The sequence below is a fragment of the Thamnophis elegans genome, chromosome 1 (assembly GCF_009769535.1).
Source record: "Thamnophis elegans isolate rThaEle1 chromosome 1, rThaEle1.pri, whole genome shotgun sequence".
In the NCBI taxonomy this organism is placed as follows: Eukaryota; Metazoa; Chordata; class Lepidosauria; order Squamata; family Colubridae; genus Thamnophis; species Thamnophis elegans.
Genome location: NC_045541.1, coordinates 131,645,383 through 131,662,059, shown reverse-complemented (window position 1 = coordinate 131,662,059; position 16,677 = coordinate 131,645,383). Strand labels below are relative to the sequence as shown.

Sequence of the window (16,677 nt, the reverse complement as noted above, 5' to 3'; positions counted from 1 at the left end):
TGCAAGGCATTCTGTAAAACTGAAAACTGCTAAAGAATAAATTATTGTGCATTTATTCTAGAGCAAGAAAACACTATTTGAGGATAGCCTCTCACGTCACTTGACTGAAGAGTCCCCATGGTAATGCCACTTTATGGCTTCAAGTGTATCCCAAGCTAAGTGCTACACTTCCTAGCCCAGGGGTTGGCAACTCATGGAGCCACAAAGGTCTTAACCAGAAGCCCCACATTCAATTCTGGAGCCAACCAAAAGTCCGGTTCCCCCACCATAGAGTCTCCTTCTAGCGTGGCATTCTTTTTCCTCTGCCTGTCCTAACCGAAAGCTCTATCAATTGTGGAGCTGACCAGAAAACCTGCTCCTTGCCATAGAGTCTCCTCCTGGCATGCTGTGCTTTCCCCCCTCCCAACCAGAAGCTCCTCTCAAAATTGTGGTGCCGACCAGCAACAGGGAGCCATAGCAGAGGGATGAAACAGCCACATGCGGCTCCAGAGTTGTTGGTTGCTGACCCCTGTCCTAGCCCAAAGAGAAGAACTCTCACTCTGCCAATGTCTCTATGCACTACCTATTATAAATAAAAAATAATGTTCAGCAGAACATCTGAACAAATAAAATGAAGAACTATGGACCCTCTTCAAATCACTGGAAGTTACTCTTCACCTTTTGATTTGGAATGAAGCACCTAAAGCTAGAGATTCTTTATAAATTGTTCAGTCTTTGGAATGAGAATAGCTGTTAGGCCAACTCCGTCAGCCATTTCAAAGTTACAAAAAATTCCCCACAAAATTATGCAGCAATTTGCTCACTTGGTCCAGTGATGAATTTTAATGAAAGTTACCTAAAACTAAGATGTTACACTGTATAGTCCTCCATGTTTTTTAATCTGATTTGTGGAATCCCCCACGCCCCCTTGCTGTAAAATAGAATTGTTGTGGCATCCTGTTTAGAGTAGATTGGAAAAACTTTACTGTACTCTTTTACAGGCCATTTTTAAAAACTTTTCCTTAAAGCATCTCTTGTTCCACACAACAGAAGCACGCAGTCATCTACAATTTAATTAACACAGTTCCTCTTTCCTTGAAAGGGAAATGTAGTATTATTTTTTAAAAAATAAGCCACTGATTACACTTCTCCACCCCTCAAAGCTGACTACAGTGGTTTGGTTAATTTTTAATTAACATTATCTAGTACAATATTGAGAGAAAACATTTAGAGATTTTAAAGGTTATGAGAAAAATACTGTGGAAGACTGTTATGAAAGCCATTTGGAGCCATTGTTTAATTTCTGCTTCTGCAGCTTGTGGCCTTGCAGTGTCACACCGCTAAAGAGCAATAACGTTGGGGTAAAAAAAGATAAAGAGTGTATTTTTCAAAAATGGTTTAGAAATCAGTTACCAAATCATATTTCTAAAAAGCCACCTTATTTAAAAAAACATTATCTTCATTTTAAAATACTGATCAGCTAATTACAAATATCTGTTGGACTGGGGTCACAAAAGTAGTGTACAATATAAATAGATATTTTGAAGAAAAGGAAGCCATCTTTGCTTTTGTTTTGATTGATAGTGAATTTCCCCATTTACAAATCAATGGTTGCACTTCCATTAGGGCTGCTCACAGAGCAAGTGTTTTTGGTTCTCCCTAAGGAGCAATGATCTTCCTTTGGATCTACTTCACACCCAAATCGGCAAATCCACATGCCACACAAAAGGATTAAGAGCCAGGCATTCTTAGTTCACACTGAATATGGTAGAAGCAACACTGGATCCAGTCATGGAGTTTATAAGTGCCAAGGCAAGTCAACTGCTCTCTTCCATTTTCTTCCACTAAACAGGATAGAAAAGCTTCGTCTGAGAATAATTCAAATCTTGTATTTTTCATTAACAACATTATTCTGTAGACTGTTTCCTGGTCAAACCATATGTAATGGGATTCTAGATGGTACAGAGACGAACCTAAGGCTGTAGTAGCAGGAATAGCAATATCTTTTCAGCCACTTACAGCCTTAAATTATTTGATTCTTCAAATAGCAGTGCACTGTTGGTCTGAGGCAACTCCCACTGATTTCTGGAACCAAAGAGAAAATACACAATTAGAGAAATCAGAGAGTATAGTAAACAAGAAATGTGTTGGCATGTTGGATTAAGGCCACCATACGATTTACCATATAGATTTAATCAATAATTCCACTGAAGTTATTTATTTCAGAACGTTTATATGGCCGCACATTCACTCTCAGTCATGAAAAATCTTATTCTCTCAAATAAGAATGCTATTTTGCTGCCTGCACCTTTAGTTAAAGAAATGCAAAATGCTTGGTGAGATTTATAGAGACAAGAGGAACCCATGTTTAGTTAAGCAGAAACTATACATACATACATACATACATACATACATACATACATACATACATACATATACTATATATATAATTATAACTAACTATAACTATATATATATATATACACATACTATAACTATATATTTGTGTGTGTGTGTTATATTTGTGCTGATAAATAAATAAAGGGAGACTAGTATAGATCTATTTCAAACTATTTAGCTCTCATCAGCTAGCCATACCCTTATGGGTATATATATATATATCCTGCGTTTCACAAATTGGGACACTATAACTGCATTTCTATATCACGCTAAGGTTGGAATTTGGCAGCTTTGCTTGAATAGCTGCAGAAAAACTCCTACCATCTTAAAAACCTCAAACTTAAAATGCTACCACTTTCTGGCTTATCCTCTAGCTCACCACCCTGCTGCAATTTTGCTAACTTGATGTGAGTTTAAAACCACATTGATACTCTTTGCTTCTATTATAATTTAAAGTGGAGTGCTCATTTTGCTGAGTAGGTATGTCCCAGGCTCCCTGCATCTTTGAGATCAAAGAACAGTTTAAATAATACTCACTTTTATTCATGAAAAGTAACAGTCATTAAGTCACTGATTTATGGTGCTGGCGTACAGTACTATTTAGACAACATTTTACTATTCCTAGAAACAAATACATAAAGGGATTCTTTTCTAGGCCTCCCTATGGAAAAACAAGCTTTAGGGCAGGAAAAATGAAATAAATTTATTACTTTACAAAAATAAAATCATTTTCAAAACAGAAAATATTATTACCTAAAACTAGAACCCTAGGAGAACATTAAGCCAAGATTTTATTTTTAAAAAGCTTTACATTTTCACTTTAAGTGAGGATTGCACCCTGAGACAGTAGCCATATTCATAAGCTTTATTTGGGGGGAGAGAGAGGACATTAAAAATAACACTGATGACATATGTCGTCAATTTCACTTTTCTACAACAGAAGAAATACAGCCTTGAAGATACATGAGAGTTCAAGTTTCGACTACTCACCAATCAAAAGTGAACTTGAAAGCTGAATGTATATAAATAAAGCTAGCATTCTCCATCACCAGCCCCACCTTCTGGCTAACTACTTTGAAATTCAATCCAATATTAGCAATTGCTTACATCTTAATTTTCCCCCTTGCTGTAAGGAACTGCTCCTTGAGATTGGTGAGCAAGAAAAATGAATACAAATATGGACCAGGAAAGCAAATTATAAAAAAGGAAATATACAGTTTAACCAAATTAACATGCCAGAGCACAAAAAGTCTGAAGTATTAAGCAGAATAAGGAACATCTCTTTGAGGAAAGAATTAAAATGCTTTGTGAGCTGCAGTAGTTTTTTAAAAAAACCAATCCAGGGGCTGACTTATATGAAAGATTTAATATTTCCTTCCTAGACAGAAAGACTACATAGTCTCTAGTCTTTGTTTAAAACTACATTGAGAGCCAAATCCATTCCTAAAGTCTCATTTTGAATGAATCTCATTTGCATTGAACATCCATTAGCTGAAGGCTTTACTGAAATTTCCTGGTGAAATTAGGATGAAAAGGATCTATAAATTTAACGCCTGTAAAAAAAACAACTCTTGTCTTTTAAACATATTTCAGTGTTTCAAGAGTCATGAGTAGTCCTACATTTTTGCAAACAAGATGTACAGGTAACAAATTTTTAAGGTAGAGGTAAGAGAAAATAATTTTTAATATATTGTAAATGAAGAAAAGTTAACTCCAGGAAAAAAATATTGGGAGAAAAAGATTTCAGGATATAAATCCATAGCAAATTTATATAGTCACCCACCTTACAGAATGGATCTGGGTGACATACAAAAGAATTGAAAGCAAATAATAATCTAAAAAACACTCAGATGTGGATAAAAACTTTTAAAAACTTTTTTTTAAATCACCACAATGTTTACCAGTTCTGGTGAACAGGTAATATGATTTTTCACAGAATGTACCTTAACTGTTGCACATTTAGTACATTTCTCCATAATAGTTCTAGATCTAGAATCTGTCACTGGGTTGGTGCTACTGCAGCCTCACATAAGCAGTTGGGTAAGTAGGTTAATATGATTCTCCTACCTTTGGTTTGTGAATTACTGAGCAAGGATGGGAAATGATGGGGATAAGGTACAAAATCCATAATTCATTATCTGACTGTTACTGCTTTGGAGTCTCTGCAAAACAGCCAAATGTCACAATCCCATGAAGGGGTAGAACGGAACAAAAAATGGTACTGCAGAGAGCCCCAGCTATCCTTTCATAACCAGATAAAAATGGAAGTAAAGAGCACCTCAGTCTCAGGATGGATCATCAAAAACACTTTATACAGTACGATGTTTGGCTTTCCAAGCCTATTTTTTCCAAGGCAGCAGCAACTTTTGAGCCTGGGATGCCTCTCCATATGAGAAGCATCTCATTCAGAGGTGGGTTGCTCCCGGTTTGGCCCAGATCAGGTGATCCGGTAGTGGCAGCAGTGGGAGGCTCTGCCTACCCACCCGGAAGCTTTTGCATATGCACAAAAACGTCATACACGTGCATGAGGAAACCGGTAGCACCGGATTTGCAACCCACTTCTGAACTCATATGGAGACATTTCATTCTCCCTAAAACTGTGCTAAATGCTCATATATTGAACCTTCAGTATGAAAATTTATCTTTCAAATTGAACAAAAATCCTCTGCAAAGCACACAAGTGTTTTTCATGTTTCCATGTGACTTGTCTGTCTCCCCCATTATTCTTACATATTTTCCATCATCACTTTTGAAATGATACCCTAAACCTATGTGCACGGCATGCATGACCTTGCCTAAGGTGAGCCTTCTCAGAGCCCAATAGCACACATTCACTTATGCCCCTGTGATGGAACATGGCTATTTTCTGTAATGCCCTGACTGCCACCAGAGAAATTAAGAAATACTATTTTCTGTCCTTTTAAAAAAAATTGATTTAGAGAGAATAATTAAAAATCATGTTTACTTCCTCTCCCACGTCAAAAATGACTAGCCAAGTTAGAACAAATTAGCCTCCAACAATTCCCAATCTGTTTTGCAATGAAACTAAAGCAACTCTTGCTCCAATATTATCTAGTTTTAGCTTTTCATTCAAGATACTAATTCCTCTTGTTGTCTTAACATGGCCAGTGTATCTCCATCCCATGCTAACCAAACTGTGATAATATTACATAAGGTAAACAATGCTGTGATAATATCATTTAAGGTGAATAAAGCAAATTCAGAGTGAGAGCTGTATTTCCGCACATATTCTTCTCAATCTGAACAGGTGTAATAATATAGCAAAGATCTGAATAGACATGGATAGAAGAAACTTATACCACAGCTGCAAAATAACCTGGTGAATTGTAATATGATAATGGTGTTCTGCGGACAATTTCATCCACTTTGGAGTTACTTCGCCTTTAATTTTTTCCCCAAAAGTCAGCAAAATTAGTAATGAAGAGTACTGCATTGTTTCTCTTCAATCCTATTTTTAGTTCTTTGAATCATATTAAAATATCTTCCTAAAACATTTACCTACATTTTATTCCCAAGAATGAAATGCTTTATTTACATAGTGTGGTATGATTCAAAGTTACTGTTACTCTTTTGTAGTTTTAAAAATTGCATAGCACTATTCTGCCAGTGGAGCATACATTCTAACTGTTTTGTGAAGAGGCAGGGAAAAAAATAAGGAAACCATCAAAAAAGGTTAGAGGGTAGAGGTACATTTGTTTTTTTAATTTCAATTTTCAATATTTAGACTTCATATATTAATAAAAAATCAAAATTTACTGCAGAGAAATTCTATTCTCTTTTGTTTGCCATTTATTTCAAAATAAACATTAGTTTCACAGTTCAGGAACACAATTTCACATCAGGACTCAAGTAGTGAGCACTATTTGTCATAATAATATATAATACTCAAAAAATTAAATACTAAAAGAGTATTATTTGGAAAAAAAGGTAAATTTATTTAAAGGTACAGTAATAAAAGAAAGGTAAATTTGGTTTTTGCTCTGGTATTCAGTTTAGGGCAGTCTTTCCCAAACTGGTGCTGTACATATACATTGGGCTGAAACTCCCATAATTCAGATGCGCTATGCCTAATCAATTCTAACATTTTGAGAGACTACTAGATAACAATAGTCTTCCCTTAAAGCAATCCTAAAACTGGCAGAGATCAATAATATTTATACTTTGCTGCTTTCAATCATCGTTAAAAGGGAGGACAGATTAAATGATGCCCATTGTGTAAAGAATCACCTATTTATATTTAAAAGTCATCTCAATTATGGAAATGTTCCTCCAAATAAATTACCAATAGTTAGAGAAAAGCAAAAAAAAAATCAGCAGTTAAAAAGGGTCATTTATTTTTTGCTGTGCCAAGACTACAGGTACATGATAGAACATATTTCTCTTTACATTTTCTATCAATTATATACATGCCAGAATAATGTGTTATTTGAAGATATGCTTTCTTGGTTAGCTGGTTAAAACACAGTTGGTCATTAGACCCAGAATGAAAGAAGAATAAAAATTTGAAGCGTGCCACTCAGTAACTAAACAGATTTAAAGATATTTCCAAATAGTGCAAATGTTTTTAGTGTATAGGTGCTTCACTTCATTCACAGGATTTTACAGGAGAACCAGGTATTTCTGTTTCCTATTTGTAACACACTTGGTTTTCCACTACTCTTTTTTTTTATACAGAAAATCCACCAATGAGAAAAGGCAGACACTGTACAGTGCCTTATGACTGATAACACTTGCAGTCCAGCGGTGAAATCCTCTGAAGTCTGCTACTGGTTTGGTGAGTGCGCACGTATGAGCAATTTGCGTGCATGTGTGCCTAAGACATGCCCATGCAGCGTTAAAAAAGGAGCATTTTGAAGACCTCCAAGTCTGCAAAGGTAAGAACACCTTGGGGGGGGGGGGGAAATCTGCTGTGCCACGCAATTTAGATTAGCTAGAAATCCGACTATTCTAGCTAATATAAATCACGCATCACAGCTGATTGTCAGAAATACCGGTTTGCCTGAACCAGTAGCATTTTTTACTACTGGTTCAGGCGAACCAGTCCGAACCAGTAGATTTTACACCTGTTGCAGTCCTCTTATCATCCTAAACTGAACTAGCAATAGTTGAGTTTAAACAAGTCCTTCTTGTTTCCTTATTATCTTTGGAGAACCGAGCAGTTAATTGATAACATACAAAGTACTTTTTTGCCAATTAGTGAGGAGAACCTGTCTCATAAATAGCTACAATTTTTTTCTTAATAAATATTCTTGAAAGAGCATTCTTACATCCCTATACAAACAATATAGCTTTTCTGGCTAAGGAACTTTTTTATCACTCTTTAAAAAAAGAGAAATATGTATAAATTCACATTATCCAAAGGTGTTTTTTTTACTCCCAAAGATATTACTTTTCTTGTGAGGAAAGAAAACAACATATAACCAGCCATGATTAATACCATGACTTCATGAATAATGAACCAATATCTTTTCAGAGACAACTAGGCTACTATTCTAACCTCATTACATCCATATCAGCTTTATACACTTTTTCCTCTAAAAATGTCACCTCTTTCTGACAATCTTATGAATGCCTTCCGATTGCAACTTTCTCAGTCTACCACTTCACTTGTCCCATTCATCCTTCATCCTTATATATTTCTTATATTTGTTACATGAAATTTGTATCGCTATGCAAGCTATGGATGCATGCGTGCCTCACACTGAAAATTATCTGCTTTTTGCTTGGGCCTTGTAGCTGGAACCGTAGGAAAAATGAGCACAGGCTATGATGTGCTATCTTAAAAAAAACTGAGCACCACTCAACTTCAGAATCCACACTTGGCACATTCAAGCCATCTGAGATATTTCCTCAAGCAATAAACTTCCTATACTCCTGAGATACCGTAATTACTCATCGTGAAAACAGCAATATCACTAGAGACAATGGACATAAATTACAGGTTATATTTTATTTTACTCACAGCCTGTTCATTATCCAGATTGGCCTGTTGTCTTCGGAGATCAGGTTTGATGAAAGCTGAAGCATAATGGAAAGACAATTTGAATGTAATCGCTCAATAGGTATGACACAGAATAGATGCATAGGACTCTAAGGAAGTATATAGAACAAAATAATTCATACTAATCATCATGATGGAGAAATAAATAATGATTCTAACTTATTAACAAAAGTTTTAATTTTGGCCCCTAAGAATACGCAGGTAACACAAAACGATGTATCAAAATAAAACTATAAAAAAGGCATTTGTCAGTTAAAATATCCTGCTGTTGGAGACTAAAGCATAGTAAATAAGTGTAAAAATGTTGGGTGCTAACTAGGGACACATGCAGTCTAATATTTGAACCACTTCTGTTTCAGAGGAATGACTTCTAGAAAATTACAGCTCCTATATAGCAGTTGGATCAGTGTGCTTCAGAGTAGGAGCAGAATTGCTAGATTTTGCACAAAGTGACAGGTTTGAGAACACGGCTGCCACAACCAAAATATCCAGCTTATACTCTAATTACACCACAAAAGGGTACAGGAGCACTTTCAAGCAGGAGTAGGTGAACATATAAATTGCAGTTTAAAAAGTGTAAACACTGTAAAAGTAAATAATATGCTCTAAATTTGCATTAGTTTGCCCTAGAAGCTACTCTATCACCTATATTTTACACCACTTTGAGTTTCCATCTACTCTTCAAGGGCAATTTCAAATAGAGTGTATTACTGTAATTCAATGCGACAGTGACCAAAGTAGTGGACATTTGCCAAATCTCCTAAAGCAATCCCTTCTTAAACAGGAGTTCTTTTAATCCTCGAAAGCCCTTATATGACCATGAGTGGATAAAGCATTACCGCATACTTCACAGCCTTTTGGCTGGTGATTTCTTCAGAAAGGGATTTCAAATAGAATCCTTGTGGGCAACAGATTTTTAACAGGGCCATGTTTTCAATTAAGCAATGACACAAGGGATATCAACTTTATTCCTGACCTCTGATTGTAAATCTGTCCTATTTCTTCTAGAGACACTAGCAGTTCACTATTAAGATAGTTGCTGACCACGCCAAGTTTTTGGGAAAAGTGACCCATACACCCTGCAGAAATAAGTAACAAAACATTTGAAGAGTGTAGTTACCAGTGATAATAGCACCAATGAACAGGAAGATGCAAAGGAAGATGTTCCCAGCTTTAGTCCCAAAGTTATCAATGATGTGTCCTTGGCTAATGGTAAAAATTATTCCAAAAACCTAGCACCAGATAAAAGAGATATTAAAGAAGAATTGAACAAGATACAGTTGTTCACCAGTTCTAAGATCTTTTACCTATATCTGATGTTCTCAACAGCAATAAAAATAACCACTATCAACTCACTATCTGTCCACATGACTACTAATGTCTAACTATAAATGAGGTCAGAATTATTAGAACACTTACGACATGTCCTGATAATAAGCCCATGCCATATTTTTCCTGTGGGCAAAAATATATGCCTTTCCCCAATAATAAGCCCCCCGGGACAACCCACCCTCCAGCCAGGCAGAGCGCTACTCACCAACCTAGCGATATCCCAAAGGCGCAAAGCTGCAGGAGCCGGGGGGGGAAGTCGCTCACATTGCTTGACGCCTTTGGGATACTGTTAGGTTGGTGGGTGGCGCTGTGCCCAGGTGGTGGGACAGAGAGTCTTCCCGCAGCCAGTCCACAACCATAGAGCGTAGTCCCAGAGCCGGAAGACTCAGCAGTGGATCTCCAGAGTTTGGAAGCTGGTTATGCTCGGAGCATGGCGGTGGAAGCAGCAGTGGGGCCACAGCAACGGTGGCGTCCTGGCCCAGCCCTGCAGGGAGAGGCTGGGAGACACACGAGCTGGAGGCAGAACAAGTGCTCGCACAACCTCTCTTTCCAGCCGGGCAGAACGCCACGCGGCTTAGCGCCTTTGGAATATTATTGGGTTGGTGAGTGGCACTCTGCCCGGCTAGAAATGGGGGTTGCTTGGCGGCTGCTCATGAACGTGGTCACCTCATGGCGGCTTTGTTGCGCTGCTGCAACAGCGCAACACAACCGCTTGCTCCTGAGGCTGTGCCCGGCTCTTTGGGCACCCGCTCGCAAGAGAGCAGCCACCCGGCAACCCCAAATCAATAAGCCCCCCCCCCAATAATAAGACCCAAGCAAAATTTGGGGGGTCAAAAGAAAATAAGACCCTGTCTTATTTTCTGGGAAACAAGGTATTTTGACAACTTATAGAGTTCTATTTAGTAAAATGCATCACATATATTTTAACTATATTACTGTAAGAGAAGTATAATTTTTGTCATCTTCAAACTTGTTTGGAAAGCAGTAGTATTCAACTTTAGGGAGACTATGCTGGATAACAGAACATGATGGAATGTTTTGATTTATCAACAGGTGGTGCTATATTCCTGCAGAATAGCAAAGCTGGACCTAGAAATGTCTCTTTGCTATGTTTCCAAACTAACCTGGGCAGAAACATTAAGAAGGCCTGACGATGTTCCTTCAGATTCTGGATACGTTAATTCGGCTGCAAATTCAAAGCCCAGAGGTAGGTAACCCGTCATGAAAAAGCTGTCAGAATAGATATAGGAAACACTTCAGCTTCAGCACTTATGTAATGTCATGCCCTTGGTGTTTTAAAGAGACGATGCTACTCCAAGTTCATTTTTCTCAGATCTCAAAGCCTAACCCCACTTACTTCCCACCAATATTTTGTCTCGCAGGGTAAGGAGAATTACACTTCCTAGAATCCTCATTTAACAGAAACAAGAAAACCTGCAATGGCTACCATATACATCTTGTTCTCCTTGGAAGAAGAACATCATTAGTAGCTTCACTTTCTTTCTTACACACTGCAGAGCAAGTGGAGACTATCTGAGGGGCACAGAAAGTAGCAAAACACTTTCACAGAGAAAAGTAACCCAAAGGGAAAATTGAACTTACCCCAGTACACCAGCTGTTATAAAGACCACCCAGATATGACCTAGATCCAGGGTGAAAGTATAAACAACCAGGCCCACAAATGACATGATGTAAACAACCAGTGTTGTCTGTCTGTAACAAACAAAAGCACTTTCAGAATTTATTTATTCAGATTTACAGCCCCCAACCCCAGAAGAATGAGATCATTGTTCTAACACAAATATATACATACATTTTGAAAGATTTATATGTCACCCCAGTCATTAACTCTGGACCGCTTTAATATTTTATATTATCATTTAATGAAAGTCTAACTCTAACCTGACTAAAATTAAATAGAGAAATCAAATTAGGCTTAACAATGCTGGAGAATTTCTTCATTCTTTACAAATATAGTATTGTATCAGAATGTGAACTTCTACCATGTCCCTTCTTCTACCTGGCCTTATTTTTGTAGCCTTTGTATTAAATTCTAAATAAATAGGAAGCTGACATGCTATAAAGCAAAATATCAGCTACTAGCATTATTTTTATTTACAAGAATCCTGTGGGCATAGTTTCTTACTCTCGCAACTCCTGTCATTTGGAAAATGGGACTTTTTACATGCATCCTGTCAGCAAGTCTTTTCAGAATAGTCTTTTTGTAATAACTGATTACAATTTTTTTTTATAATAGCTCAATGACTCCAACAATCCCAAAATGTTGCCTTTGCCCAGAGTGTGCCTACTGAGGCATTGAGGAAAGCAAGTTTTGCCCCATTTCTTTGTCTTTCCTTGAAGTCTCTTATATTTCTCTAAACTTCAGGATTCTCTTCAACAAAGCAATATTTCCTATTCTCTTGAAGTGATCTCACTGTAGTTGCACTTTTGTTGATATTAATCAGTTGAGTTGTTAAATGTTTACACCAGAGCGGGTGACCTTCCCTGATGTCAAAGAAGCAAAGCAGATATTTCAATGGGAATCCACTGAGAAATTCCAGATTGTAAACTTGAAGCTGAAAAAAATGTCCCATTAGAATGCAGTAATAAAGCGCTTGCATATTAATGAAAATAAAACAACAAGGATTTGTCCACAAAGTCATCAGAAATCAAGCTCTGCTTCACTGTTTACATTCTGCTTTCAGCCAATTTTGGAACAAGTTTTCAGTTAAGGTTAAGTACACAATTTATAGGGTCAAAGAAACAGCCACCTTAGGCAGGAAGCATACATAGTTCAATTTAAGTTCTTCTCAGACTTCTGGGGAAGCAATGGCAGACTGAGGATTTCTCTTTTAGCTGTGGGAGAAAGTGAAGTCAATGAATGAATAGGCTCCCTGTAACTCTCCAGATCACCCAGAATGCTCCCTGGGAGGAGTCCATAAAACAGTGGACTCTAGTGTGCTTTAGAGCTCTAGGCGCCAGGAGAATCCAAACTACACTTCAGAAAAGACACTGAATTTGCCCACTTCCCTTCTTAATGTCCTTTACTGGAAATGGCTTTTTAACTGATGTTTGGATATTAAGAACCTTTAGAACATTTCATTACATTGTGATTCTCTTTCAACCTGCACCAAAAAAAGCTTTATGTAAATTTAAAACTTATAGGTTTTAAAATACTTACAAGAGAATGTCCTGTAGAAATTTAAAATCTTGTTAACAATATATGAAGATTTTGAGTTTAAATGTAAAAAATGTCTCCCTAAGAATGTGCTGGATCAGGGGTCACAACCCCCCAGGCTGCAGACTGGTATCGGCCCATGGCCTGTTAGGAACTGGGCCGCAGAAGTGGCAGGTGAATGAGAGGAATTTCATCTGTGCATGGAAGACAATCTCTCCCTGATGTGTGGAAAAATTGTCTTCCACAAAATCAGTTCCTGGTTCGAAAAAGGTTGGGACCATTACGCTAAATGAGAGAAGAAGAATATAAGAGAAGAATTTGAAGGCTGGTTACTAGAGAGGACCAGAAAGAAGTAAATATTATAATTAAAGGAAAAGGTTCAGTAATATAGAATGGAAACAATATTTTAACTTTTAACTTAGAATCCAAGTATATTTAGCAACAATGTACCCAGAACTTTCTCTTTAGACTGTCCGATGTACTAAAACTGGGCTTAAAATAAGAGAGGGAAAGGGATATAACTAAAAGGGCATTTTGAATATGGATTCAGAATTGACAGAATACAAGAATGATACTCTTAAGGACACAATACAGGACCTACAAATGAAACCAGCTGACATGCAAATAATAAATCAGAAGGATTATTTGGATATGTGGATTTTAGCTCAAAAAAGTAAAAATTTTTACTCTGGATTTACAAAAGAGATGTGTTAGGAATAAATTCCTGAAAAAAATATATAAAAGAGAAAGAAAAAAATCAGCGTTTGGGACATTAGCTAAAAGGAATAAACATTAGGACTTTTAAAAGTAAAACAAAAGTTTACAAACTTGGCTTATTCAAACGTGATTAAAATTTATGTGATCCACCCCCCCAAAAAAGCTTTATTGGATTTTCCTTAGTAGAATTCAATGATGAAGCTTTAAATAATTTTTTATAGGAAAGATAGTGAAATAAGTTTTGTTGTAATTTTAGACAAAGGGATAAACTATGGTATTAAAATTGAGAGCCAATGAATTAATTTGTGGGATATCGTGTAAAAGAATTAAAGATTAACGTTTTAAATATGTTGTTGTTTCTGCTAGCTCCTGATGCAATTTTTCTCAATTAAATTTGAATGATGATGATTTTAAAAATGTAATAATTTTTTTCCTTTGTATCTTTAAAACAAATGACAAGGTACTACATAGAAGAAAGGAAAGAAAGATGAATTTGTACTTTAAAGATTTTATGTATATAGTTATTCTACATTATATAATTAGTTGTTTCAGATTATATAAATGCTTTAAACTTTGTAGAGAAAATAACATTTTTAATTCAAAAGTTATCCTTCATTGATAAGGATTTTAAATGGAAAAAATGTGTCTTAAGCCAAGATTTTAGGTACCCATTTTATTTAATTCCTTCTCAAAGAAAAAATTTGGGCTCCATTCACACTGGTGATATCACTATATCAATAGCCCCATCTCCCGCAGCCCCCAAATTGAGTGGCAAAAAAATAAAGTGTAGTCCCAGATCACAAAATGTTGTTGACTCTCTCACTATACCCCCTGATCTACTCACTGAAAAAGCCTACCCCTTCTCCAAAGAAGCAGAGAGAGGAAAGAGGCACAACACAGCACTTACTTATATGTTTTGGTCCTGTCCAACCAGATGCCAGAAATCAAAGCTCCAAACATGCCAGCCACTATAATGGTGAGACCAATTCGACCAGCATTCAGATTCTCTCCCTGGAGCAAAACATGTATGCATACATCATCAGGGTTTTTTTTTATTTCATGAAAAAGAGAAGTGGAAAGAGTCAGGATAAAATAGCCACAGTGTTACAATATAGTACAGCTTTTCCCAGCTTGCACACTCTTCAAATATGTTGACTTCAACTCTCAGAGTTTTCAGTAAACCCGGCTAGAAAATTCTAAAAGGCCCAAATCTATATATCAGGTAGAATGTTAGAGCAAGTTCTTTGGGACCTGAGCAACATCCCAGACATGACATTAATATACTCTTAGTCTAGTTATGGTGTTCAAACCTAATGTGTTTTATAGGATTGTTACGCAGATGAAATATGGGGAAAAATAGCATAGCCTGTGAAATGTGAGAGTTTCATAAATTTTGAATTAACAGACTTCAGCTGAACTGGTTATCTATCTATCATTTATTCTGTGTGGATTCTTTTTTTAAATTGTCTTAGGCTACTTAAAAAAAGATTCTATCCAAAATACAAAATACCAGCTGCAGTTATTCACTTAAGAACTGTGGTAAGAAAGGTGGTATAATGGGCTTAGTGACCAAAGTTACAATGGCATTGAAAAAAGTGACTGATGACCATTTTTCACACTTAGCGACCATTTTCACACTTAGCAACTGTTGCAGCATCCTCATGGTCACGCGATCAAAATTTTGATGTTTGGCAACAGATTCGTATTTATGATGGTTTCAGTGTCCTGTGGTCATATAATCACCTTTTGACAAAGTCAAATGGGGAAACCAGATTCACTTATGTTAATAACTTACCAGCTGCAGTTATTCACTTAAGAACTGTGGCAAGAAAGGTGATATAATGGGCTTAGTGACCAAAGTTATAATGGCATTGAAAAAAGTGACTGATGACGATTTTTCACATTTAGCTACCATTTTCACACTTAGCGACCATTGCAGCATCCTCATGGTCAGGTGATCAAAATTTTGATGTTTGGCAACAGTTACAATTTATATTTGTAAGTTGTAGTTAATTGAAATTAAAAAAAATATTACAATACTATTTTTGCGTTGTATGAAAAATTTTGTTGCTCCATATAAAATTTTTAATCACCCCCCACCCCCGGTCAAAGGTGTCCCTCTTTACCAATCTGAAAATCTGGTCACCTTAAGTTTGGCAAACTGGTTGTTGGAAGAAATCATTAGGGCAGAGAAACGGTTGTTAAATTACTTGAATCCCACATTTAGCTCTTGCTTTTTTTTCAAGGACAAAATATCCAACAGCAGAATCTGAAATTTAAAAGGGAAAAGCTGGCCGGCCAAAAGATAACAGTTTAAATATTGCCTGCTGTTGTTCTTTCTCTTGCTGGGCTTTAAAGGCAGTATCTGTAGTTTTCACTTAAAAGTTTAACGAGAATCTTGTTCTAATCGAATCAGAATCCAAATTGGCTTTACAATCACTTCTCTTCCATTTTGGATGGCATAGTTGAAATAGAGATTCATATAAAGAAACTTCTGTCTTGTTAGTTAAGTATCAGATTGATGTAAGGGAAGGAAGGAAGGAAGGAAGGAAGGAAGGAAGGAAGGAAAGAAGGAAGGAAGGAAGGAAGGAAGGAAGGAAGGAAGGAAGGAAGGAAGGAAGGAAGGAAGGAAGGAAGGAATACCCTTCCACATAAAAGTGCTACTATTTTCAGTGTAAAATCAGAATGATGATATCAGAACTGAGAATTACTTACTGGATAATGCAGCAATACCATGCGATTTAGCAAAGTTGAGAGGGCATAGAAGCAACCTGTGTTTAAGCCTGAAAGATACAGAAATATTGAATTGACACCATGCTCTGAATTTTGCTAAATTGTGTAGTCTAAGGAATAAATTCTTAAACACAGAATTTATATATTCAAATGAAAAATATATTATTTTCCCTAAACAATCTTGTGAATTTGTTCCTGTGTTGTGATTTTGGCATTTACTGGAAACTTGATACATACATATGGTTTGCATCATCACTTCCATAACATTGGTGCTCATCTTCAGGAATGTGTGCACATACAAATTGTCCAGTAATTG

General features: G+C 36.6%; 1 protein-coding gene across 2 annotated transcripts in view; it reads right to left on the bottom strand.

Annotated features, from left to right (window-relative positions):
• Positions 1–1,289: 1,289 nt before the first annotated feature.
• The window catches only part of FLVCR2 (FLVCR heme transporter 2), a 46,680-nt gene continuing 31,292 nt past the window's right edge, over positions 1,290–16,677 (bottom strand). Inside the window, exons 4-11 of one of the 2 annotated variants that reach the window (XM_032231750.1) lie at positions 16,344–16,411; positions 14,536–14,639; positions 11,336–11,446; positions 10,858–10,963; positions 9,522–9,633; positions 8,363–8,418; positions 4,447–4,541; positions 1,290–2,064 (exon numbers count right to left, since the gene is read on the bottom strand). In XM_032231750.1, coding sequence (XP_032087641.1) covers positions 4,461–4,541; positions 8,363–8,418; positions 9,522–9,633; positions 10,858–10,963; positions 11,336–11,446; positions 14,536–14,639; positions 16,344–16,411 — 638 coding nt within the window. In that variant the 3' untranslated portion in view covers positions 1,290–2,064; positions 4,447–4,460. The remainder of the gene's footprint in view (positions 2,065–4,446; positions 4,542–8,362; positions 8,419–9,521; positions 9,634–10,857; positions 10,964–11,335; positions 11,447–14,535; positions 14,640–16,343; positions 16,412–16,677) is intronic. The other variant, XM_032231759.1, reaches the window with a different exon arrangement.